Below are 25,294 nucleotides of genomic sequence, written 5' to 3'. Positions count from 1 at the left end.
CTACTGCCGGTGAAATATGCCGCAGCGGCTCTTATTATGCAGCACCGGCCTCCCAATACCTGGGAGGGAGGAAAAAAACAATGAATGTGCATTTTTCCATAATGTTGGAGAAATGGGCTGTTGCTCCAGCCTGTTTATGTCCTCCCGCACCTACCGGTCTGAATGCATATGCTTTGCTTTGCTAACAGCGGACATAAAGGCTGTTTTCTGGCTGCAGCATCTAAAATGATGGCTGTCGAGCATTAACCACACCGTCCAAAAACTGTAACTCTTCTCCTCTCCCTCTTCTTGCTTCGTTCAGGAGGTGAATGTTTGTTCAGGCCTAAAAACCAGCAGCTATATTCAGGAACGCATGACAAAAACCAGTGTCCTCCGAGGCAGCAGGGGGTGCTAACGAAGAGCAGAAGTCCCGACAGTCGGAGGCATCTGTCCGTCCACACGCTGGCTGCACATTTTGTCCTGACCTTTCTGCTTCTGGCTGTCAGCCCATGTTTCCATCCCCTGCACCTAGTCATCCCTGCTACTCCCATCCAGCCGGGGCTGCACTAATCCTTTTCAGACAGTACCTGCGTTTGTGGTAACGCACAGGTCAAAATACAGCAGAAAGTCACGCTGCTGCACGACTGTTAGCACCGAATTAGCGACGCCAGCGCGGGTTTTAACAAACCCTTCTTCCGAATTGTGTCTAATTCAGGCTCCAGCTGCCTGAGCGGGGCTGTTTTTCTGCAGATGCTGCACCGGGAAGCTTGTTTCCCCACACAGTCAAACAGGCTTTCACACTGGCTATAATCTGAAATAGCTTTAAATCAAAGCCCATTGCGGGGAGGTCTTCTCCTGAAGAAGTGGGCGTTTCTGACTTCCATAACTGGGTCAGTGACAGTTGCTCTTTTGGGTGAACTGTCCGTTTAACTTCACACTTCCTGCGTTCCGTGTGCTAAATGAGGTTTCTAATTTTGCCTCGATGGCAGAACCAGGTAAATAATGCGTGTGATCCTCCGGGAGTTGAGTATCGCAGCTACACGTGGGCAGCTGGCGTGTCAAATCTGACGTCTCAATCCCACATTAGCGCGGCCACGATTGTTTGCTGCGCAGCTGTTTGCCAGACTGCACTCGCTCTGACCCGTGGCGTGAGCGAGCGTGAAGTTTGAATGAATAACTGCGGGATTGAGAGACTCTCGGGGAAAAGCGGCGGGCTGATTTTTCATAAACCAACCAATCATGTCCACACTGCCGCAGCAACAAGGCTGATATGCGGATGTTCCCCTCCTGCCGCCGCCATGAGCGGATGTTAGCCGTCCCCGGCGTAGGCGAGGCTGTCAGCTCCATCGTACATCACCGGCAGGGTCCTTGTCCTGACAGCTCGCCGACAGCCCGGCGACGGTAGATCAACTAGGTAATGAGGAGGAGGAGGAGGATGAAAGCGCTGACAGGGCGGCCTTCATCACCTCACTTGGGGATAACGAGGAATAAAGCCTGGTTAAAGTTTAGATCACACAATCAACAAAGACGGGGTAATTTAATGAGCTAGCCGGAGATACTGTACATTTAATTAAGCGTCCTGTAGCAGCCAGAAGCTAATGGCTAAGAGTGAAAATTAGCCTTTTGTGATGAACGTTGATGAAAGAGAACATTGTTCTTCGTCAGGCTCTTCTGTGGAGTCATGGCCGTGACTTCAGCTCTGAGTTCTCTCTATTTTTTGTGATGAGTCATTGTAGCAGCCATGTCAGGCTGTGTCAGCGCCTCGGCCTTCCTTTCAAGAGGGGCTGGGCGGAGAAAAAGTCCCAGCGTTGCTCCGTTAGGGAAAATAGAACCCACAATTCACTCCGCTGCTGCCCAGAACTATGTGGCAATGACAAAAGAAATGATTAGTCAATGATTTAGAAACGTCTGTTGGCATTCGAGAGCTAAGTGGTTTTAAATTCACCCCTGTCTAAAGACTATTTTAGAAAAGGTGCGTCACTTGCAAGTCAAAGAACCTTTTTACGCAGATCTTCTTTAGACAGTCTGGTCAGTTTAGACATGAAGGTTCTTCCATGCTGGAGGAGAACCTTTAACGTTCCACTCAGGTCTAAAGGAAATTCGTCGGGAGAGGGGATGGAGGCCACCTCCCGGTTCTGGCTCTGCTTTATTTTGGGTGTCGAACAAATGAAAGAGAGCAAAACCTCTTTGTTATTCTTCCAGAAGAGACCAATTTGGACTTCACGGGTGTGTGAAGGGTGACAGGAAACCGAGAACCTGTCGCAGAACAAATGGTGTTGCACCAAGCCTGAACTTGACAAATTCCAGAAAATGGAATTTTCTATGTAATTTCTGTGAATTGGAGGTGAAAAAACCCCCAAAGTTTTGGATGTTTTGATGGTGACGAAGCAGATTTATGTTCTGCCTATAACTTAGACAGCTCATCCAGTTGTTCTACTGGGAATGTATCCGTCAATGACAGCTCATCACAACTGGGAGCTGTTGACGGTCTTAGAAGAACCAAAGAAGAACCAAACAGCTGCCACTGGTCATGTGACCAGCAATCTGTCACATGAAGAACAGCCTCTAAACTCCTCAATTAGCACATGAAGATGATGGCAAAGAACTCCCCAGAAAGTGCGTGTGTCTGTATTTGTTACATATTGAGTACCAAAAGTACTTATTCTACAAGAAAAGGGTCTGAAATTCCCCACAAAGATTGAAATATCAGAAGGTGTGTGTGTGTGTTCTCCCTCCTTTTAAACAGCCCCAATGTTAATTTGCCGTGTGAGAGCTCACAAACAGGTGTTTCATCAGCAATTAAAGCCTCTTTAAATGTGTGTGGTAGAACTTCCTTATCAGGTCCGACCCTCCTTGATATTCAGCTCGCATCCCCAACTTCCTAAAGCCCCCCCCCAGGATTCAATCTGCAGGAACGTGGCCTCTGAAAACATTTAAGCCAGTCTCGGTGGCAGCGGGATATCGGAATTATGTAACTTTGAGACTTTAAATGCAGGACGGGCTCTAATTCAGTTGCAAATATCGCCAATAAAAAATCATGGAAGCCCGAAGGCCCCGATCGCTGTGCCTGCAGTAACTGATCCCAGTTAAGTCTGAAACGAAGCCGACTCTCCTCTTGTTTCTGCGCTGAAAGATCTCCGCTTTGCCGTTCTCGTCGGACAATCCCGGGTGTTTTGTCTCATTGCTGGCTTTGCTGAGGCGACGACAACCTGCGCTTTGATCAGGACGCCGCGCGGCGGATCGAATACCTCCGACGCTCCGCCGGCTGAGCTGTGATGTCACATTTCACAAGGAGTTTATTTTATAGATGACACCCGCACATGAGGAAGCAGCCTGAGGACATTTTTCAAATATGAGAGAGGGAGAGAAACATTGTTTCCACTTATTTCCCCCCTGACGGGACTCATAATAGGCAATTAGCCGGTGATATCGTACGAGAGGCTTTGATTGCTTTGTTTATTGGACTCCAGCAGGTTGTTTTTTCTCTTTTTCCCGCAAAGAAGCTGAAAAAAGCAACGGCACGCTTTAGAGAGCTGCTAATCCAGCGACCACGTGTCCTGCTCTGGTCCTAAAGGATGTAAATTAGCTTCTAGTCAAGCTTGATTCGCCAACATGATGCCACCGTGCATCACATCACAGCGTCGGGAAACGCTCTGACAGCAATTAGGCGTGACGTCAGCTGGATTTGGGCCCACGGACGAGAAACGATGACGCCCGTCGCCTTTTTTTTGGTCCGTCCTTCTCCTGTCAGCGCGCTGGGCTTATATGTGGATAAAAATTTAATTCTTTATAAATATTCATGGGCCTTTATAAGAGATCTCCTTTGGAGTCGTCGGCAGCGTGGGCTGGTGGTCCCAGCATGCATCTGTGTGTACATGAACCATAAATCTACAGTAGCCTCCCCTCCCCCGCCCGCTCTCTTTTATCCTTTTACAAACGACCTGGGGAGATCCAATCTGAAGTGCTGTCTTGCATATTTCACGAGCTCAACCTGTTTTTATGCTCTGATGTTGCTGAAAAGACATTTCGCCGCGTCCACGCGTGCGCCCCCCAGGTTATAGCGCCCTGTGTCTATACGTCTGCATGATGCATGCGCAAATCGATGGCACCTTCAGGGCCCTCCAGGGCGAGGGTCCGCTCCCATAATGGAGCTGATTCCAACGCTTTTTAGGCCGCTGAAAAAAGGCTGCGTGTAAAAAATACAGAAGCCCAAACGTGCCTTTCAAGATTCCACGGGCGTCTTTGGCTAAATGCCGCTCGTCATCTGCCCCCCGAGTGAGCTCCGTATTGATTAGCATCTCCACAAGCGATCCATCGCGTCGGGATTGATCGCCATCCGCCCACCATGCATCACCGCATGACTGCTCAAGGTGAATTTCTTGCGGCGGACTGAGCAGCGTTTCCTGGCTATCTACCCGTGTACCTCAAACACACATTTAACCATGAAACCGTGACAAAGGAATGGGTTTATTCCATTTTCTTATATTTCTTAGATCAGTGCTCTAAATAGGACTAATAAACCATATTAATGACCTTGCCTGTCCTGACCACACTAAAGATAACTATGACGAGAGGGAAAAAATCCCAATAAACCATCTCCAGGGTGGAAGTTTGAGGGCTAATGAGGGACGCCAGAGGACAGAGAAGCTGGCAAACGCAACACGTTTCTGTCATCGCTGAAACTGGGAAAGCCAAACTGACCCTGCGATACAAGCAGCTCGGCGCTAATTTGGGGCAGCTGGGCAGCTTTTTTCAGAACACGTCTCAGCCGGCGACGCTCGTTAAGGGGAATTGCTCAACGCCGTGGCGGGAAGTGGCGGGACCGCGTTCTGCCGTGATCCCCAAGAAGCCATTGTGATGAAACAGAATTGGATCGTGCATTTAGCAAATTCATGCAAATGAGCGCAATTCTGTTGGAGCAAGAGAGGCAACAGATCTGGTAGGATGCGGGGGATGGGCAGCGCTGATTCTGATTTGAGCGGCGTATTATAGAGGAAGCGAGATTAGCTGCAAGTATTTCCCCGGCTGTCTGGAAGAGAAGGCGATAAGAGCAGGAGTTTGTTTGCTGATGTGGGTTTCTTCACATAATGCCCTCTTCAGCAACTCTTGGGCTGCAGCCCATCGGAGGATAGACCCGGTGAACCCCACCGTCCACGCAGGCCGTTATCTCACCTCCCCTGCTGCCGCGCACCATCAGCAGCAATGATGTTGACGCAGCAAAAAAAAAAAAAAAAAGGCCCGTAATCAAGGTTAATGAAAGTCGAAGCAGCCCACGCGGGGGAATCATCAGAGAACCACCTGCATAATTGGGGTGGTCTTCCTGTCGGGGTGTCATCACCTTTAAAGGCCTCACAGTGCAACAGATGCTGTAATCAGCGCTGGGGCTCTGCAACGCTTCCCCCACGAGATGAATACGTTAGAAAAGAAAAGAAAGGAGAGTAGCTTTGCTCAGCTAGCTGTGTTTGACTAATGAGAATGTTCAGTCGCCTTTTTGCTGAAAAGGCCTCTTTTGCTAGCTTCAGTAATCCAAAGAATACTGAAGTCTTGAATGTGGACTGCCTCCAAGCATGCTTGCTATTTAATATAGATATCATTTATCCTTTTTCTGTTTTGTTTGATCTGCTAGATGATCTTTTGGCTTTTTTTTAAATGCTTACAAAGGTGAATTATGAGTTATTTTCTTGAGATAACATTTTGGTCACCAAAAGGGCAGACTGCATTTGTTCTAAATGTGAGGAAACGGACAAAATATCACGCCTGTATCCATTTTAAAAGCTGAGAAATTACTTTTCATCAGTCAGTTGATGGCACAAAAAAGAGTTCAGCTTTGTTGACGTTTGTTCCTGCCTGTCTGCTAACTTCCGATGTTCTTCCAGGGTAATGTTGAGCAGTGAATTTGCAGAAAAAGAGTCTGGAAATTCAAATAAAATCTGCATTTGCAGAAATGACCCATACAAAAATGTACAGCTGTCTCTGCTGGCCTTCTCACTGGCTCTCCAGGCACACTTGTATCCACACTACAGTGTAAACCTGTTAGCAGCGTAGCCTGAGACGCTACCTCAGTGGTATTACACTCCAGATGAAAGACAGTGGAGGCCCCATCTCATCGTAGAGGAACTCTTTGGGATGGCAGAGCTGGAGCCTGACGAGGTGCACGTGTGTCGACTATCCTGTTAGACCTGCAACAACAACAAAGGGAGCATTCAAATTCCAGACAGTCAGTCACACCCTCAGGAGCAGGGGTGGCATGCTACGCTCCAGTTCCTTTCCTTGAGATGGATCTGTCCCCCCCCCCCCCCCCAAAAAAACCCCCACGATGAAGCAGCAGACTTTATATCTCGTTCATTATTCATCCCTCACACCAGCTCTATATTTGATGCAGTCACATTCTCGCTAAAGATACTCCTGATGCTGTCGTGCGTGGTGGAGACGAGGAGCGAACCTCTGTGAGGGTGATGTTTGGTCACCCGCGCTGTTCGTTTACTAGACTCAGATCAACCACACAGACAACAGGTGGCCTTGCAAGGGAGAGCTGACGAGCAGTTCAAGCTTCCTCTCTCAACTCCCAGTGCTGGGAACATAACAGCTACAATACTTGAGTCAAACACTCATACATTCTTTTTGATTAAACATTCTAAATCTACTTACTATACTTACTATACTTACTATAGCATTGAAACGATAATAGTAATAACAACAATAATTCTTCTCACATTTCCCTCCTGTTTATCGTTAAATGCGTCTAGATTCTCATTGTCAGTATTACATCATTTCATTTCATGAAATTTAAATGCATTACGTCATTTTCCTAGAAACACATTTCTTACACTCAGAGTTCAACATGTGTACAGCTTAAGACATCTTAAACATTTCATTTACATCTTGCATCACATTTGTCCATTCTTCTTCTGATTCCTCTTCATCGTTGTCCAGTAGAGATTGTTCTTCCACCTGCAGCAAAGTACTAGTAACAGCTGATCCCACGAGCCGGCCAATGCAACCCCGAACAAGAGGTACTACACAGCAAGCTAGTATGGCTAATACTAGCAGCACTATCCCTATCATCATTCCTATCTTGAACAACAGTTCCCTCCACTTTGATAACATTCCTGTAAGCCAGTCTGGTGGGGGACTACCATCATCAATCATAGCTCTCTGTAGTTTAGTTAAATTTTTCAATGCGCTATCTATCAGGTGACCGTCCGCATCATTCTCTGGGATGAACGTACAACAGTAATCTCCTACCATTGCACACACTCCTCCCTGGGGGGCCGTTATGAGATCTAAGGCCATCCTATTCTGCATGGTCATCAGTCTTAGCGCTGTCATTTCTTCCTTGACTCCTGTGAGAGCAACTTTTGTCAAATTAGTAAATACTTTCAACCTGTAATCAACTGTTTCCAATCTCAATATGTTCTTTCCTATTCCTAGCCACGGAAAGAGAGTCATGATCACTTTATTTCCGGTTGGCCAATGCTTAAACTCTCGTGGTACATCTGTGCCCCACACTGAGTCATGTGGTTTGAACTCGTCATTCAAATCTCTCCTGGAACGCAACTGTGGTGCAGATCTAGCATTAGCAGCATAAATTATGACTGTGTGATCCTTGAGATGTACTGGAGCACACACTCCTGACCAGTTCGCTGGTAGGTCTGCATAGGCATTGTGTCCACATAACCACCATCCCTTATTCACTAATTGCGTGCCTTTGTCTCCTGGCGCGAAAGCGGGATAGTTACATGTACAGTTATAACCTTCTGGACACCTCTGTGTTGAATGATTCTGTGTCCAAGCTGTGAAAGTAGCATAGCGCCACCATGTATTCAAACTGTAAGTGTGTGAGGACTCTGGATTTTGTTCTAACCATGAATGTTCTAAATGGCTAACTGCGGTGCGTTTAGCGCGCGCGTAGCTCTCATCCTGTCTCAGAGCATCTTTCTGTCCCTGATTACCTCCCTCCTGTCGGAAGTTCCAAAGACCAAAACCCACAAGTCCTGCCGTCACAGCACTCACCACAATTAGGAAGAACAACTTCATTTCCTTTTAGATCCTCTTCACAGGTTCCGACGGGGTTCAGCCGTTGCTGGACCTATACAGGCCGTCAGCCGTTTACGGAGAGTCCGCCACTGCTCCCTCGCCTTCACCTGGAAGAATTTTCTGTTTCTTACAATGGGAAAGGTGTATCCACGACAGTTTTCCGTCCACTCGAACTGCAGTCTTTGTGGTCAGCTGTACTTGATAAGGACCTTCCCATCTAGGCGTGTTCCACCTCTTCCGCACAAACTTCTTCACCCACACGTAGTCGCCCGGTTGAATGGGTTCCTGGGGGGTGGAATCTGTGGAAGACACAGGACTAGGCAGAACATTTACAGTATTCACACATCGGTTGAGTAACACTTTTTTCAGATAATCTGCTATTGTTTCCTCAACATGTTTTAGCTCATTTGTTGTTGCAAAGTATGGTAGGCAATAAGGCCGCCCATATAATGCTTCAAAGGGTGTGATGCCTGTTTTCTTGTGTGGTGTTATGTGCATCCATAATTTCACCAGGTCGAGACAAAACATCCAGTTCTTTCCTGTCTCGTCCATACATTTCTTCAGTCTGTTCTTAATAGTACCGTTGACTCTTTCAACCAACCCTGCACTCTGAGGGTGGTATGCGCAGTGATTCTTCAAATCAATGTCCAAAGTTACTCCTACAGTTTTCACTATCTCATTTACAAAATGGCTTCCATTGTCGCTCCAGATGACCTTCGGGATGCCAAACCTGGGAATGATTTCTCTACATAAAACTTTTGCTACTGTCAGTGCATCTGCTTTTGCTGTGGGGAAAATTTCTACCCACCTAGTAAATCCATCTAACACTACTAGACAATATTGTTTACCTTCACATGGTGTTAGCTGAATAAAATCTAGAAAAACTGTGTGAAATGGATGATTTGGTAACGGTGTAGTGCCTGCAGGGGCCTTAAGGGCTCCCTGTGGGCTGTGTTTTACACAAATAGCACATTGTGAACAAAAATTTTTTGAGTATGTATGAAATCCTATAGTATAATAATGTTCATTAACCATCTGTACCATCCCTCCTGTTGAGACATGGCATGGCCCATGGCTCACTAATGCTGCCCATTTATGCATATTCCGGGGAAGGATTGGCTTGTTTCCTATGGTTAATAGTCCTTTATCATCCAGTTTGGCTCCTCGCTTCTTCCACGTGGCCTTTTCTTTTTCTGGAGCACTTTGTTGCATTTCTTTTAGAATATCATTATCTGCAGGTTCTAAGGTAAATGATTCCTCATTATCAAGAAGTGTGTTGTTATTTGCTGCAGCCTTTGCGGCTCTGTCAGCAAAGGCATTGCCTTGTGAGACTGCGTCTGTGTTCTTAGTGTGTGCAGCGCATTTACATACAGCTATTTTGCGTGGCTGCTGTACTGCTGCCAATAACTTTTTTAACAGTTCTGCATGCATGACCGGTTTGCCGTCGACGTTTTCATCCCTCTTAAATTCCATTGTTGAGCAAACACAAACAGCGTGGAAAAAGCATATTGACTATCTGTATAAATGGTAACATCTTGTCCTTTGCTTAGTTCACAGGCACGTGTGAGTGCGACGAGTTCTGCAGCTTGAGCAGAATAGGAGGAGGGAAGTGGTTTCGCCTCCACCACCTCGGTTGCTGTGACTACTGCATAGGCAGTTCTAGTGCGTCCACAGTCATCCTTTCTCGATGATCCATCCACAAATAGTGTCTGTCCTGTAGTCAACGCGACATCACTGAGATCTGGTCGCGGCAGGACCTTGGTGGAGACCTCATCCAAGCAGTTGTGCTGGTGTCCCTCTTCTGCGGTGGGTAGCAGCGTCGCTGGGTTTAAGGTCGTACAGCGTCGAATCGTCAGATTCGGCTGAGACAGCAACACTGCCATGCAGGAAAGATGACGTGCGGGCGACAGGAATGCTATCTTACTTTGTAGCAGCAGTATTGACACTGCATGTGGAACTAGCAAAGTTAGCTCATGATATAGCACCACTCCTGCGGAGGCTTTTACTGCCTCAGATGCTGCCACCACTGCTTTAACGCATGGTGGGAGTGCACAAACTACGGGATCTAGCTTGTGGGAGTAGTAGGCCACTGGCTGCCTCTTATCTCCGTGTTTTTGCAACAAAACTGAAGTCATAAAATTACCTTTGCAATCTACGACCTGCTCAAAAGGCTTCTGATAGTCTGGCAGCTTTAACACTCCAGCACCTACAAGGGCCTGCTTTGTGTGTGTAAATGCTTCTTCAGCTTCAGGGGTCCATGTTAACACATCAGTCATTGCTAAGGGATTATCATACATCAATGCTTGTAAAGGGGCAGTTATTTTCGCATAATCTAAGATCCATGATCTGCAAAAATTCACTAGTCCTAAGAATGACATCATCTGCTTCTCTTACCCACAGATTAACCATTCTATCTACAGACCACATCCCTTCGGCTGTGGTACGAATCATCAACTGAAGCTGAGAGATAAGATCTCTTCCTAACAGATTTACGGGACATGTGGTGGAGATCACGAAAGGAGCTTTAAGTGTGATTCCACTCACAGGGTCACAAACATCTACAGGAACTGACATTCTTTCTTTGGTTATGAGACCATTTGCTGATCTCACAAAAATCTGTGTAGAAGTTGGTGCCAGGGCTATTGGATCTCTAATTACTGATTTACCTGCACCCGTGTCTACTAAGAATGTTAAAGAATTGCCTAACACAGTCAGTTGTATTTCTGGTTTGCCTTCAGCAAACAGGAAGATGGTTTCTAAGTCTAAAACATCTTCTAAGTCATCTTTTTCAAATTGGTCAAATTTTGTGCCCTGATTTGTTTTAATTTTTGTGACATCTTTTTCCGGTTCTAGTCATAGCTGAGGTGGATTAGAACCTTGCTGCTGTCCTCTATTGTATCCCTGGTCACGTTGTTTCTTTCTGCAATCACGTTCCCAGTGTCCATAATTTTTACAATAATGACACTGATCTTTTTCACGGGAATTGCCTCCTCCTCCCCTTCCACCTCGGCCTCGCCCACGTCCGCGGCCTCGGCTTGGGAGAGGGTTGGCATTGAAAAACATGCCTGTTGATTGGTTCTTACTTTTTTGGCATTGTCTTTCAGCATGCATAGCATGTTGTTCATAGCGGTTTAGGTTACTAGTTCCGAAATCAACTAATTGTCTCTCTACCCATGGTTTTTATCTCTGATTTTGATCCCCCATGTATAGCTTGCTTTAACTGCTGTTGGTAGGGACCTTCTGGTTCTTCCGCATACGGAATTCCACTATTTTTCCGGAACACATCTTTCATTCTCATGCTATAGTCTTCAAAACTTTCGTCAGTCTTTTGTCTTGTGGCCGTAATGGCGCTGTAGTCAGCTCGTCTGGTAAAAACAGTTCGCATGCGCTCGTACAGTCTGTCAAGTCTGTCATTTAGTTCTTGGCTGTTAGGCTGCCATGGTTGTTGAGTGGCTGGATCCACTGGGACCCAATCTCCTCTAACAGTGCCCCATTTCTTGCCATTAACGCACATGAGGACTTGCTGGGTTTCAGTATGGTAACTTCTTTTAATTTTATAATATTGCCTGGCCTGTCTAAGTTACCATCCCAATCGAACTTAGTCATCCACAGCTGAACATATGAGCATGAACCTGGATATTTGTCTTCCATGTGTTTACATGATGCTGGGTTTTTGAATTCAGCACCTTTTGTGGAATGTTGGTTGCCCATGTTTGCACTTTATTTATCAGTTTTTATGTATTTGAATGGAGACGCCTGATCTCCCGACTGAACAACCCTCAATCCATACAGGATATCTAGTTCAGCCCCCCTGCCGTGGCCTTATAGTCAATCGTTCTCGATCAGGAGAGTATACACCAGGCTTCTACCTCCGAGGAGGCGGGTGTATCTTGCCTCTGCTTCTCTCCCGATGACCAGGCAGGCAATACCGCGGTATTTTCTGTGTAGCGCTTTTTGTGTCTTATACTCACTCCGTTGTCGCTATGGTTTCTCTCTGAGTTGTTTTAGTGCCTTCCTCCCGTCACTGGAGATGGTCGCCCTGGGAGGGACGAAGACCGGCCTTCCGTCAACTCGTGATGAAAGGTCTTTCACTTCGGACGTCCTTTTGACTCCGGCTGTGCACAGACTTCGGCGTTCGGTCGTCCCACGGCGCTCCTCTCCAGGTCTTGGGATCCGGCTCGAAGGACCAATTTTTGTGAGGGTGATGTTTGGTCACCCGCGCTGTTCGTTTACTAGACTCAGATCAACCACACAGACAACAGGTGGCCTTGCAAGGGAGAGCTGACGAGCAGTTCAAGCTTCCTCTCTCAACTCCCAGTGCTGGGAACATAACAGCTACAATACTTGAGTCAAACACTCATACATTCTTTTTGATTAAACATTCTAAATCTACTTACTATACTTACTATACTTACTATAGCATTGAAACGATAATAGTAATAACAACAATAATTCTTCTCACACCTCCTGCACAAAGGAGCAGCTCGGCACTATCGCAACGCCCTGCAGACGTGGCGCCAACGCTGCCGCCTGCGTTTAACAGCCCCTTTAGGTCTGCGCAGTCACAAAAACAGCTGGATGTTCAGATTTAGTCACAGATCTCAATAAAATGTCTTCCAGAGGTAACATTTCTCAAATAAAATCTTTTTGCAGCCTTCGTTGTCTCAAGCCTCTGTCTCAGGAGGATTGTGCTCCTGGGTCGAGCCTGGCGTCACCGTGGCAACCGTGGCCAGGCTTTATGATTCAACTTTCAGTTCAACTTTATTTACAAAATTGTCTCTTTGGGCTTGACAGCAACTCAAAATCCTGACCACCAAACAAGCCACAGTGGCAAGGAAAAACTGTCGTTTAACAGGAAGAAACCTTGAGTGGGACCATGCTCATGTGGGGGGAGGTGGAGGGGATCGGATGCGTACACCACACATGCAGGAGAAATCAGAAAATTCCCATTTGTATTTTACACACCACCTCCTGCACTAATCAGACATGACACAGGCAACTTTCTGCACATGCACAAGTTCACAAAGTCCAACTGAGACACCAGCTGCATGATTGTCCGCCGTGTGTGTGTGTGTGCGTGTGTGTCTATACTGGTTGTCAATTTTTTTTTCCACATTATGTCGGGCAAAGACAGCTTGAAATCAATATAATTTTGATCTCTTTTTAACCTCACAAACTGCGGTGATTCTGCAGTTTTTCAGTCCTGGCTTGGTTGTCTGTCAGGGCGGAGACGCAGACAGACTGACAGGCACAATTGTTATCTGTGTACACGTTTCCACTGCATGGTACCTGCCCAACTCGCGTCAGATGTGCTAGTGAACAGTAACGGGTGGTTCCAGAGTAGCTGGGTGTGACAGCACTCTCATTGGCGGGAATGAGAGGGTGAAGAAAATGTTCCAGGAGGACTAGTGTCCAGATGAGTTTAGGTTAAAGGCCATGCGAGAGGGTAGGCTAGCTAGCCATTAGCTTGGACTGTAGCATTGTTGGGCTCCTTCTTTTCCATAATCAGGAACTGAAGGGATTTAGGATTTACTGTAAATAGCTGCCAAAAATGCCTCCACACCTCTGTTTTAATAGTGAGGTGCTCGAATCACAAGCGACCTATGCTAATGCTAACAAATTTAATGTTGTTTTGGAAGAAACTAAATGCTCATGATACTATTGTATACTGTAATATTTGGCTAATGATGCATTACAATCCCGCATGTATTTTATTTTTCTCTGATGCCTGATGCCAAACCGACACTATTAAAACCAATCCGGACTCTGCAGGACTTTATTTCACCTAAGTCTGATGTGGTACTGAACAAGTTCCTGTTGCTTGGTACCAGGAACTAAAATTTCTATGACAGTCGAGGTGAGACCAGAGAGTACCATGCAGTGAGAAAGAGCCAAAAGTGAGCTCACGCAGCACCCTCTTACCCAAAAACATCAACTAAACCAGGCAGCCTGGAGAAGAGGTCAGGGGTCAGAGCTCCCCGCGGATGCAGCAGAACCCTCACTCTGCATTTTCTCCCCCTTTCTGCAGCGATGACATTCCTCCAGACTCGTCTTTGGGGGAGGAAGGGAAGGGAGGAGAGGGGAAGCTGCAGAGTGAGGTGGACTTACAACCACAGCCAGAGCAACAGGAGGAAGAGCCACAGACTGCGTCGCCGGAGCCGCAGTCGGAGCCCCAACCACAGACTCAGCCGCCTGAAACCAAACCTGAGCCAGAACCTCAGCCTCCACCAGAGCCTGAGCCTCAACCCGAACCTGATCCTCAACCCGAACCCGAGTCTCCGCCTGAACCAGATCAAGAGCCTCCACCCGAATGGGAGCCTCCCCCCGAGCCACAGGCCGAGGTTCCAAGCGAGGGAGCGGACGTGGAGTTCCCTGAATCACCTTGCGAAGAAGACCAGCACAAGTTGGGTGAACAAATGGAAACCAATAGAGAAGAAGAGGAGGAGGCTGCACGGGCCAGACTGCCGGAGGAGGCATCGCAGGAGGAGGAGGAGGAGGAGGAGGAAGGGGGAGGAGCTAAAGGAGGTGGGACAGGGAGGAGAGCCAGCCTGCATCACACGGCCTCACCTTTGAGGGTGCAGCGCAACGGCGCCGGTTCCCATTCTGCCACCTCCGACTATGAGCTCTCGCTTGACCTCAAAAACAAGCAGGTAGGGTGGTGTCGGGTGGGTGGGAGGGGGTGAGGATTGATGTGTGACAACTTGTTGGGGCTTTGGGGTAAAAGCTGAAGCAATTTTTTGGATTTAAAAAAAAAATCTGTCATATTAATCTCTGTTGGTGCTTCTGGACCCCCTGTGAACTGTACAAACTAATGACAAGCTTCCTTTTCTTCATGATCCCATTTATCATCATCATCACCATCACCATCATCAACGTCATCGTCATCATCACCAATGTGATTTTATCTGTGTTGAAGATTTATCTTCTGGTGTCTTGATGTTTGATTCAGCTGGCCCTCAACGCCGCCCCTTCAGGCCAAAATAAATGTCGACCTTTGACCATTTGCACGTGAAATGAGTGTGATCCCTTCATCTTTTTACAGCTGTCCTAAGCGGATTTGAAACTGACGCGCTGCTTCTGTGCCCATGTCTCAAACGTGTCTCTCCCTGTTCTCATGTGTGTGTGTTCTTGTCGTGCCGTTCGTCAGGAGCTTGGAAAGCATTCTGTTATCATCTCCATTTCAAGACCCATCAAACATTCGCCATCTGTTTCCATTACACTCAATTTAATCAACACTCTTCGACCCGTGGATCTTCGGCAAGGTAAGGCTCGATCAGGCTGCGGAGGTTGAAGGAAGCAGTTTTAGGTTCTAGAAAGTGAGCGACCGAAAGATGAAAGACATCAAAGCTCTCTAGAAGTCAGATCAAAGCAACTTTTCCCCAAGAAGAGGCCTTATTTTCCATCAGAACTGAGTGGTCTTTATGGTGTTGATTGTTGCTGCATACACTAGCTGACAGCTTATAGAATTGCTTTAATTCCCTGGTCCAAGTTTTCATAGATCTGTGGTTCATTTGTGAAACACGAAGGTTGCTGCCCACCTTCCGGTCCTTGACTTTGATTACTGTCGCCGTAATTGCGCTCCAGTTGGCCGCACTTAATCAATGCAGTGGATTTGTTTACCAATTGTTCTGGGGTCATTGCTTACGCCGCTCTACCTCCGGGCACCGTGCGAGATGGCGTTGATGAAGCTATTTAAAAGTAGCACCGTTCAGGGCATTTGGACTATGTCCTCAATATTTGTTTCAATAAAATGAAGAAGGAAATTACCAAATTACCAGATTTAACGACTGGAACGTGGTTTGTTGTGACGCACTTTGAGTTATGTGGTTTGTTCCTGTTTCCCTCCCACTCAGTTCCATTTTTACTCCCTTCCGACTTTATTTTCTCGTTCAGTATATCTGTTTTCAAGATCAAAGCTCGGCTCCTACACGTGTCCCCACCTCTCTCACACTTTCGATCCGACATCCGAAAGCCCCTGACGCCTCCACACCGACGCCACCGGAGATGTGCAATGACAGGGGCATTGATCTCACGTCGTACAGTCGGGGGCAGTGAAGCTTGATGCATTGACAGACCATCGTCATTGTAATTGGATCTGCGGGGTGAGGCCGGGATTTCTGGGAAAAGGAATTTGAACCGCAGTTCAACATTTTTGCAGTTTTACACAACCTGGTTTGAATGAAAGATCCCCGTTATTCTAGAATTAGATCTAAGAGTCCTCAGACGCAGGATTCTGATCAATCCTCACCTCATTTTCCACCATCACAAGGCCATGAATAACAACACATCAGCCAACAACTTCAGCTCTTTCACGCGTCCTCGGCTCTCGTCTGGTTCTTGCACTGGTTCCTCCTGTTATGTAATCCTCTAATTAATCGGGCAGATGTTTCTGGGCTCCGAGACGATCCGCATGAGCGTGAAGGCTAATAATCACAGCTTTGCACCACAGTTGTCCTCAGCAGTGCATTTTTTTGGACATTTTAGAGTGGGGCGGTGACGTACCTCACGCTTGATTGATTGAAAGGTGTCTGTATCCATGTCCAATTGCGCTCTGCAGAGCTGTGCTTGCTTAGCACCTTTGATCCTCCCCTCATTTTGAACTGAGCGTGAGGTCAGCAAGAGGCCAAACTTCCTGTCAAAGCTGATTTAGAGATCGCAGCATCGCAGAGCTGATCCGATTTCTCCGGAATAATCTCAATCCATCGGCACTTAACCTGCTGATTGGACGTGGAATTGACAGAGGAGGTTTTCAACGGTGTCAGTCACTCCTTTATCTTCCGCATCTCCTAACCGGGACACTTTTATCGGCTTTTCCAGCAGCACTGCTGCTAAACTACCGTTATCGCCAAATGAAGTTCCTAAAAATCCACAAGCCTCATATTTTTACTGGGATTACCGGAGCCGTGCGTGTCACATTGTTTACATCCGTTGTTGAAATACTACTGTGACGCTAAAACGGAGCAGAGCCAGCTCCAGAGATCTCGCCGACATTCAGCCCCACAAATTATTCACGGTGGTGTATTTAGCTCTTCAGCTGTAAGCCTTGATGCCGTGTGCCGCCCAGACCACCTCCACCTTGACGCTTTGCTCCATCATGACTGATTGGGTTCAGTCATTTTATCCTCCTACCAACTATGGCTGGTGAAAGGACGGTGCAGACAGGTCATGATTACTGAGATGGAGACCTTGTTGGAGGCTACACAGCACTGGTATGAACACCAAATGGCCCAACACATGTAGAAATTCCCCCTAATAGTAGGATACTGGGTGCAGAATATCCTAAATGTTCTCCCTCCAAAAAGTCCTGACACATTTCAGCGGCTCAAGAACCTTTTTCAAAGCTTTGGATTTATCAGCTCTTACGTGTTCAATAGAAAGCCAAAGCCTTGCTGCTAATGTCTCCAAAAATTGATTATACGACTACCGGTATCTTTTACCCACATGACAGCAAATCGAGCCTTATGGCGTGCCGTAATTCCAGGTCATCAGTGGCGTTTATCAGATAGGCTCAAGAAAGCAACATGTGCTGAATGCTTTATTCATCATCTCCAGCCCGAATCACGCAGGAGGCGATACAGACAAGTCCGACTGCCATATTTAATCTACCCCTGCCGGCTCTCAGCCCTCCTTCCTCGCTCTGAAGGGCACCTTTGCGGTGGAAGTTCGGAAACTGGCTTTGAGGGACACCTTTGCGAGAAATTAGGTCGATCAAAGCACCAGCTTTATTTTGGGGATGCAGCTGTGGTGATAAGGCTAATCACTTCCAGAGCCCCCGCAGTGGGGGAGAGATCCTGAATAAGAAGCTGTGAATATTCAGGTCAAGTCTGACCCTTTGGCCGGAGCCAAGAGTGATGGAGAAGTCGCCATTAGCAGATTAAGCAGCGGCCCAAAATGACACCCAGATCCCACCTTAATATGTTCGCTTTGTCCAACTTGCGCAGCCTCTGCAGTGAAGTATAAATGGAGTAGATAAGATGGATTCTCAGTGTCAGTCCATTCTTCTAAAGCGCTTTTGTGTGATTCCATTAGTCTGGTGACAGCAGCACAGTTTAACCGGCCACTTATCACGAAACCTTAAAGCATTACAGAAAATCAGGAGACTGTGTCAGGGTGTTTGGGCGACTGTAGGGGCATTAAAGGAGATCTGAGGCTGAAAGTCACATCCACAAGCACGCATTGGTTCAAGACGAGAGGCTACATCTTAAAGATAACAGTCCGGGATGTAGCCGAGACCTCTTTGTTTAAAGGTCGTGCTATTTTAAAGTGTGTGTCGACTGTATATTTAGACCCAAAAGAGCTCGATGTGATGCTGAAGTTCTTCTAAAGCGTCATTCCAGGACTGAAACAGAATTATAGCCATTGATACAGTTTGGATGAAAAGGATATCAGAGTGACTAGAGAAGATAAGGGCTCTTTCTTGCCTCTTCAGCATGACAATTGTTCTGGGTAACTCAAAGAGGGCCCCATCAAAGCGCCTGAGCCGCCGCGCAAGATGTCGCCGGTTATGTTACTTCTCTGTCCATTTCCCACCGAATCTGAACATTTTTTTGTCGGGGAAGATTAATGGTCTTTTCAGTTTCAGACAATTTGGAGTTGTGAGCAGGACCTCTGTGTGGAATCCGCAGAGATTAGGAACTCTAGTGCTGAGGAAGGAAGGGTACAGATGCTATGAGTCAGCCTTTATGGTGCCTTTAGCGATGACATCTTCTGAAATTATAATTTTTTTCTGCCCACCACATATACCCCCCTTTTTTTTGCTCTGCATACCAGCAACAATTGAAAGAATCAGGCGATTAATCATGTCCAGAGCCTCGGTTTTATTCCTTTGTGTGTCATTTATAATGAATATGCAGATTTCAAGAATCGTAAATCTATCCTCTTTTCTCTTTTTCTGTTGTTTTAGATCGAAATGTTAGAACTCAAATATGGGGGCCACCTCATCTCCCGCCGCGCCGCCTGCAAGATTCAGACTGCCTTCCGCCAGTACCAGCTCAGCAAGAACTTTGAGAAGATCCGCAACTCGCTGCTTGAGAGTCGCCTGCCCCGGCGGATCTCATTGCGCAAGGTCCGCGTGCAAAACTCAGAGGGCTTCTCCGCTGAGCGGGCCCTGGCAGAAGGCTGTAACTTGGCCGGCATTCCGTTGGTGCGCTCTCCTTCGCTGCCCGTGACAGTCGGTAGCAGCCTCACCGACCTGGAAGATTCATTCACTGAACAGGTCCAGTCTCTGGCCAAGTCCATAGACGACGCGCTGAGCAACTGGAGCCTGAAGACCATGTGCTCGCTGCAGGAGGGAGGCACTTACCAGTTCAGTGCTGACTCCTTCAGCACAGCGGCAGCAGCAGTGGAGGGAGGCGGTCTAGGAGAAACAAGACTTCCTCAAGGCCCTATAGACCCGAATGACCTCTCTAAAAGCGCAAGCAAGTTGATGATGGCATTCCGGGACGTGACGGTGCAGATTGACAGCCAGAATATTCGGGTTTCGTCCTCCGTCATGGAGTCATCCACCTCCGTCGCCCTCGGCAGCTGCGCTCAACAGGAGGGAGCCTCCACCACCTCTGCTTCTGCCGCTTCATTAACGACTAACACCACTCCTGCATCGGTCCGATCACAAGCTCAACCTCCTCCACCTGCAGAGGTTCCGTTTGAACTTATAGATCCTCCTCCACCCCCGCAAGAACCCCCGCCTCCAACAGAGCCAAACATCGATGATGAGGACGATGTCGAATTCCCTGCTCCTCCTCCGAGCGAAGAAGATCTGGGGGAAGAGGAGCTGGCTTCCTTAACCCTTGAAGACAACATGGCTGCCATTCAAGCCCAGCAGGAGGCAGCGGCAGCCATGTCGCTGCCTCATTGCCCTCCACCACCGGAGAACGCGATTTTGTCAAGTCCCCCAGTTGTAGATCCTCTGGGGGTCAAGAGATGCAGCTCAGAGACGCCGGACAACAGCTCTGAACAGATGAGCAGCAGCAGCACGTCCACGGAAGCCCGCTCCACATCGGAAGCCTCGTCCAAAGAAGCGCTCCAGGCCATGATCCTCAGCCTGCCTCGGTATCACTGTGAGAATCCAGCCAGCTGTAAATCCCCCACACTATCCACTGATGTCATGAGGAAACGCCTCTACCGCATCGGCCTCAACCTCTTCAACATGTAAGTGGCCCTTTTTAGCAAACCGCAAAATTTTGCCCGTAAAACGAGCAAAGTCGTCTCATCTGCGATAAAGGTTTGAAAGCTACGGTAAGCACTGTAGGGTTTATGTGAGGGTGTGTGAAATCCTGAATTTCACGGTGGCCCTCTGGACTCGAGTGTAAAAAAAAAATCACTTTCCTATCACCGGGGTTCCTTTGTGCATCCAGAACAAACAGAAACCCAGAGTCCCAAGCTAGCTCTTAGCTTCCTTTTATCCTCTCTGAATGACACATCAGAGAAGGAAGTTGTGTGTGTGTAGACTGATTTGGAAGTGAAGATAAAAGCCACGCGAGGAGCATGAAGGGTTGGATATAGCTGTTCTCAGATGAGGTGGAGGCTTCAGCACTACCTCTGAAACTTGTTCATCAAATTTAACTGCTTTAGCTAAGCGCATATTAACAATTGATGATAGAGATATAGCCCACAGGGGCGGCATTTATTGATTTAAGTTGCTTTTGAGTAACTCAAGTTTTGTTCTTGGGACAATGCTTTTATTGTTTAAGGAAAATCACCCATTTAAGCTAAAAATTTTGTCAACTAAACTCACTAAACTGCTTTGTTAAGGAAAATATACAATCCCTGCTTAGCGGAGGGTCTTAAGGGCAATCACAAAATGCAATTTCTGCACGATATATGACATCAATGTTTGAGGGGAGGCTTGAATTGTTCTTCATTTTCTTCATATTTTTCTTCCTATTATAAACTCCCTCGATCCCCCTAAAACAAGTGAACGCTATCTTGGAGCTCAATTCAGCTCCACATGATTTTAAGATAGCGCGCCAAGTCAGCCCTCTAATTCCAATGTGGACCACTGGAGCGTGCGTGAACACACAGCGCGGGAAAGCCGATTACCACGGAAACAAGAGGGGAAGCAATGATCTGTGGAGGTGCAAAGATGTAAAAAATAAGTTGGAACGAGGGTCATAGCACTTTTAGGTTTACTTAAGGGGATGAAAAAAGCACTTGATCACAAGGCTATTTAAGGGATATTTCCAAATATTTTCATTTGCCAGATCAAACACTTTGAAAGAAACTGATTTTTAATAATTTGGTTACAAGGGAGAGAGAGAGAGAGAGAGAGAGAGGGCAATCGAGCTTGAAGCCTATTAGTTCCACCACTTCATCTCCTCCCTTTGATACCTGAGCTGTTGTAGCCGTTGCATCTTAAACAGGGTTGTTTGCTTTGGGCTCAAACTTCCTTGATGTGTTGTTACGAGTGGTCGAAGGTGAGATGGAAAAGGTAGAGGAGGAAGAAGTTTTGGATGAACGCTCTGCAGCAGCCCGGTGTGAAAGAAAGTGAGACTCCCACAGGAGTCAGGACGAGTGAAGGAAAGGTTGAGAGAGAGAGAGACGCAGATGGATCCCTTGATAAAGTTTCCACCCTGAGTGCGGACTGAATGACAATGACTCTGCTATGGGATGGAGGATGACTCAAGGACATCACAGAGGCTGGAGCTGAAGCAGCCAGAAAAAAAGGACATCGCGTCTTGTCCGACAGAACCCGGAGGATGTTCTCCTCACCTGGAGATCCAGACGCTAAAAGCTAAAACCATATATTCCTACCTCCCAGGGTCGAACAGTTTGATGCATTCTTCGCGCTCTCGCTCAGGAAAAATAGACTCAGCACCTTCCAGCTATCATTCAGCGGTTAGTGATGAAAGGCAACCGCGCATCTGCAGAAGCAGGCAACAAACAGTCCCCACAGATCATTTGTCGGGCTGATAAAACAAAAGGCTGATAAGAGCGTTTATGATGCAGTGAAGAAGCGTGAGGAAGAGAGGCTGCACATGTAAATACTATATTCTGAATGGGAGCCTTAGAAGCAGGTGACAAATGGATGGTTTCCTTGCGCAGATATCTCATGCAATATAGATGGCAGCACTTAGCGCGGGCAGCTAGCAGGTCTGTCAACCCTGACCTGACCTTGGAGCTCCGCACGTCCCGACTCAGCTCTGGGACATCATCTCCTGCGCTATGCATCCATCTCTTTCCTCTCCTGCGTCCTCCTACCATCCACTCCTGGACGCCGCCGCGTGTGATCCATCTGTTGTTGGACAAATAAACGCCGATTTGATATCTGCCAAATTCACTTGGCGAGGCTTCGCCTCCGCCTGAGCAGGCGATGTGGAAGCTGAGAGCTCGCCGAGGCCGCCGCAGCAGATGCTTCGGGCTGCGCTCGTCGCTCTCACATGCTCGGATTCTTACACATCTGTTATCTCTGCTCTCCCCTCTCCACCCTGGCCTTTATCCTCCCCTCTTCACCCCACCCGATGAACACGCGCGCTACACAAGGCCCTTGTTTGCAATTTCTGATAGCATTGCGTGACAGAGCTGTTTCGCAAGTACATTTCAGCTAACGAGCTCACAAGCGAAACGCATCATGTTTTCCCGCTCCATTTTTGTGGCCCATAATCCACCCTAACTCCAATGTTTTGCTCGTTCCAGTAACCCTGACAAGGGCCTTCAGTTCTTGATCTCTCGAGGCTTCATCCCTGACACGCCCATCGGCGTGGCCCACTTCCTGCTGCAGAGGAAGGGCCTGAGTCGGCAGATGATCGGAGAGTTCCTCGGCAACAGCAAGAAGCCCTTCAACAGAGACGTCCTGGAGTAAGTAGCGCACGCAGAAGCCAACTTGGACCTTAATGTTCTTTTCTCCAGCAGGATTATGCTTTTAAGGCTTTAGGCTGCAGATACAGTCAGCGCGGGTGGCTTATCGGTGCATGTACACTATATTCTTCCTTCCATTTTCCACCAGAGCAATCATACATATAGCTACACGCTGAGTGGAGGCGATATTGAAAAGCAACACGATAGCGGCGACGCGCGTGAGAGCACTTTCGATAAAGTGAGAGCAGGTGAGGGATGGCAGTCTGACACGAAAAATCACTCCTGCTGATTTATTGAGGCGGAATCGCGCGCGCCAGGAGGTTGCTAATGCCTGCACGTTCCCGTCGGGGTGTTCTTTGCGTCATCTTCTGAGCCAGCGCTCTTTCTTTAGACATCTCGACAGACGTAAACAGCAACAGTTAAAATGTCTCCATTCAAATAAGGCCAAAATGTGGTTATAGATTTGGGTTCTAGGAAATGTGGCACCCGGAGGGCTCGTTTACCGGTAATGTAGTGAACTCATTAAGCAGGATTAATGGGATCTTTCCCAGTCCCACGTCTGCATATCGACGGCTCGGACTATGGTGTGGCATTCCATATGTGTGCGTTAGCGTACACATTCGTTTCTCTGTATACAGATCAATGTGGCAGAGGCGTGTGGGTCGCCCTGTGAGCTTTAGAGCTGGTGCTGGTTGGAGGGCTTCAGTGAGAGCATCTCATCGGATGTTAGGCAAACAAGGAATGACAGCTGGGAGAGTTTAAGAGAGGCTCGCCAGTCGATTTTATCAAGAAGGGATGAGGTCAGAGGTCGTGAGAGGGGAAGAAAATGGTATTGAACAAGCAGGAAAAAGCCTCTCAACAAGGTCCAAAAAAACAACTAGCAACAAGAGTCAGCTCTACCTTGAGGAAACACCAAAACTCCCTGGTGCTGCTATACAAGCGCTCCGTCCATAAATAGGTGGCCTGATGAAGATCGCCGACAGGTGCGCCTGTCTGCAGCACCAGCTGTTGCCGATATTGGCTCCACCACGCCCCCTGCAGGAGGAACACAGAACCACAGGACCTGAAACCCTGGACCCCAACAAGTCCAGCACTCACCTCATTAACTCGCTTTGTTTGCAGCTTTCCGTCTTCCCGGAGGGGAAGTTTGTTTGCATGTGCACGTTTGTAAATGTGTTCTCTGCATTCTGTGATCGACAGCTGCGTCGTGGATGAGATGGACTTCTCCGGCATGGAGCTGGATGAAGCTCTGAGGAAGTTCCAGGCCCATATTCGGGTCCAGGGAGAAGCCCAGAAGGTGGAACGTCTCATCGAGGCCTTCAGGTTAGGAGCAACTTGAATTTTTATCGGATTGGTCTCATGTCTTTTTGGATTTAGAGTGGAAGGAGCTTTCCAGGACTTCTTCTCACACAGAACATCACTTAGCTGGGCTCAGAAAACTTGGTGATGAGTCCTCAATCCCCAAACAACTTCCTTTCTCGGCAAACCTCTTAACCTCATTAGCAAAAGTACTTTAAAAAGTACCAATAATTCCAGTAAAAAATGAAGTTAGGCTGAGGCAGCACGACATTCCCAAATTTAGTGTCCACTGAGCTCTTGATGCTAAATTTAATTCCTGTTCCGACGTCATTAAATCCGCCAAAAGACTTCTGGCAGAGGAGCTGCAGCCGCGCTCATGCTAACCGTTTGTCGCAGCCTCACTCGTGAAATGGTGGGCGTCGCCGCGGTCAGCATGCGCAGAAGGTGACTTTCGGACGTCAGGAGGGTGAGGAGATGTGAAGTGGGATGAAAAGGAAGGAAGGAAAGAACGGGTAAAAGGGAGGAAGATTTATAAATAACCAGGGTTGCGTAACTGCTGCTGCCTCTCTGTGCCTGTCTCCCATCGCTCCCGGGCTCTGATATGCCTCCAAACACACACACAAACACACACACACACACACACACACACACACACACACGTGGACTAAAAAAATCTCGGAGCAGCCAAGAAGATCTGCTGCGTCAGTGTGTTAATGAAGGAGAAAACGGCAGCTAACAATGCTGCAGCTGTTTGATTCCATGTCTGCAGCTGCGTGTGACCACATCCGTCCTCGGTATCCGTCGGCGCCATGACGGGCAACCCTGCCATAAAGTCAGGATTGGTTTGGAGGTGCAGCTCACCCTCTCTGAATGTGTCCCCGTGTGCCGCGTCAGCTAACAAGCCTGGGAGTACTTGCGTAACCTCCCATCTTTTGCCGTGTGAGGTCATAAAACGCGTTAATATCCGGGATTTCTCCCTGAAACCGTTTGTTTCCGAGCACGTTACAAACTTTCTGGTGTGGCGCTAATCACATACCGATTTATGTGCCTTTAATCAGTTGTAGTTTCCAATCATGCGGCCCAGTGGCTCTGCAAACTGGAGCACCAGTGGAACAGGCTGATTAATGTCGCCAAACAACCGGCGCGCTCGCTGTGTGCCGACTTCCTGTCAGGTTTCCCCCCTCCC

At 47.7% G+C, this 25,294-nt stretch overlaps 1 protein-coding gene and 1 long non-coding RNA gene across 4 annotated transcripts in view; one reads left to right on the top strand and one right to left on the bottom strand.

The window, feature by feature from the left end:
* Positions 1 to 25,294, top strand: part of iqsec3a (IQ motif and Sec7 domain ArfGEF 3a) — a 45,802-nt gene that overhangs the window by 12,344 nt on the left and 8,164 nt on the right. For both annotated transcript variants that reach the window (XM_029825616.1, XM_029825617.1), the window contains exons 3-6: positions 14,045 to 14,666; positions 18,920 to 20,163; positions 22,648 to 22,809; positions 24,010 to 24,132. In XM_029825616.1, coding sequence (XP_029681476.1) covers positions 14,045 to 14,666; positions 18,920 to 20,163; positions 22,648 to 22,809; positions 24,010 to 24,132 — 2,151 coding nt within the window. The remainder of the gene's footprint in view (positions 1 to 14,044; positions 14,667 to 18,919; positions 20,164 to 22,647; positions 22,810 to 24,009; positions 24,133 to 25,294) is intronic.
* Positions 1,494 to 24,119, bottom strand: LOC115246646 (uncharacterized). 2 transcript variants are annotated; one of them, XR_003885749.1, is made up of 4 exons: positions 23,710 to 24,119; positions 22,126 to 22,246; positions 6,038 to 6,158; positions 1,494 to 1,839 (listed from the first exon to the last, which is right to left on the bottom strand). It is a non-coding gene; the product is annotated as an uncharacterized lncRNA (long non-coding RNA). The 2 variants fall into 2 exon arrangements; XR_003885748.1 differs by lacking the exon at positions 1,494 to 1,839 and having other exon boundaries at positions 5,678 to 6,158.

Source organism: Takifugu rubripes, chromosome 18 (genome assembly GCF_901000725.2).
Source record: "Takifugu rubripes chromosome 18, fTakRub1.2, whole genome shotgun sequence".
Classification (NCBI taxonomy): domain Eukaryota; kingdom Metazoa; phylum Chordata; class Actinopteri; order Tetraodontiformes; family Tetraodontidae; genus Takifugu; species Takifugu rubripes.
This window is presented reverse-complemented; position numbering and strand designations above follow the sequence as displayed.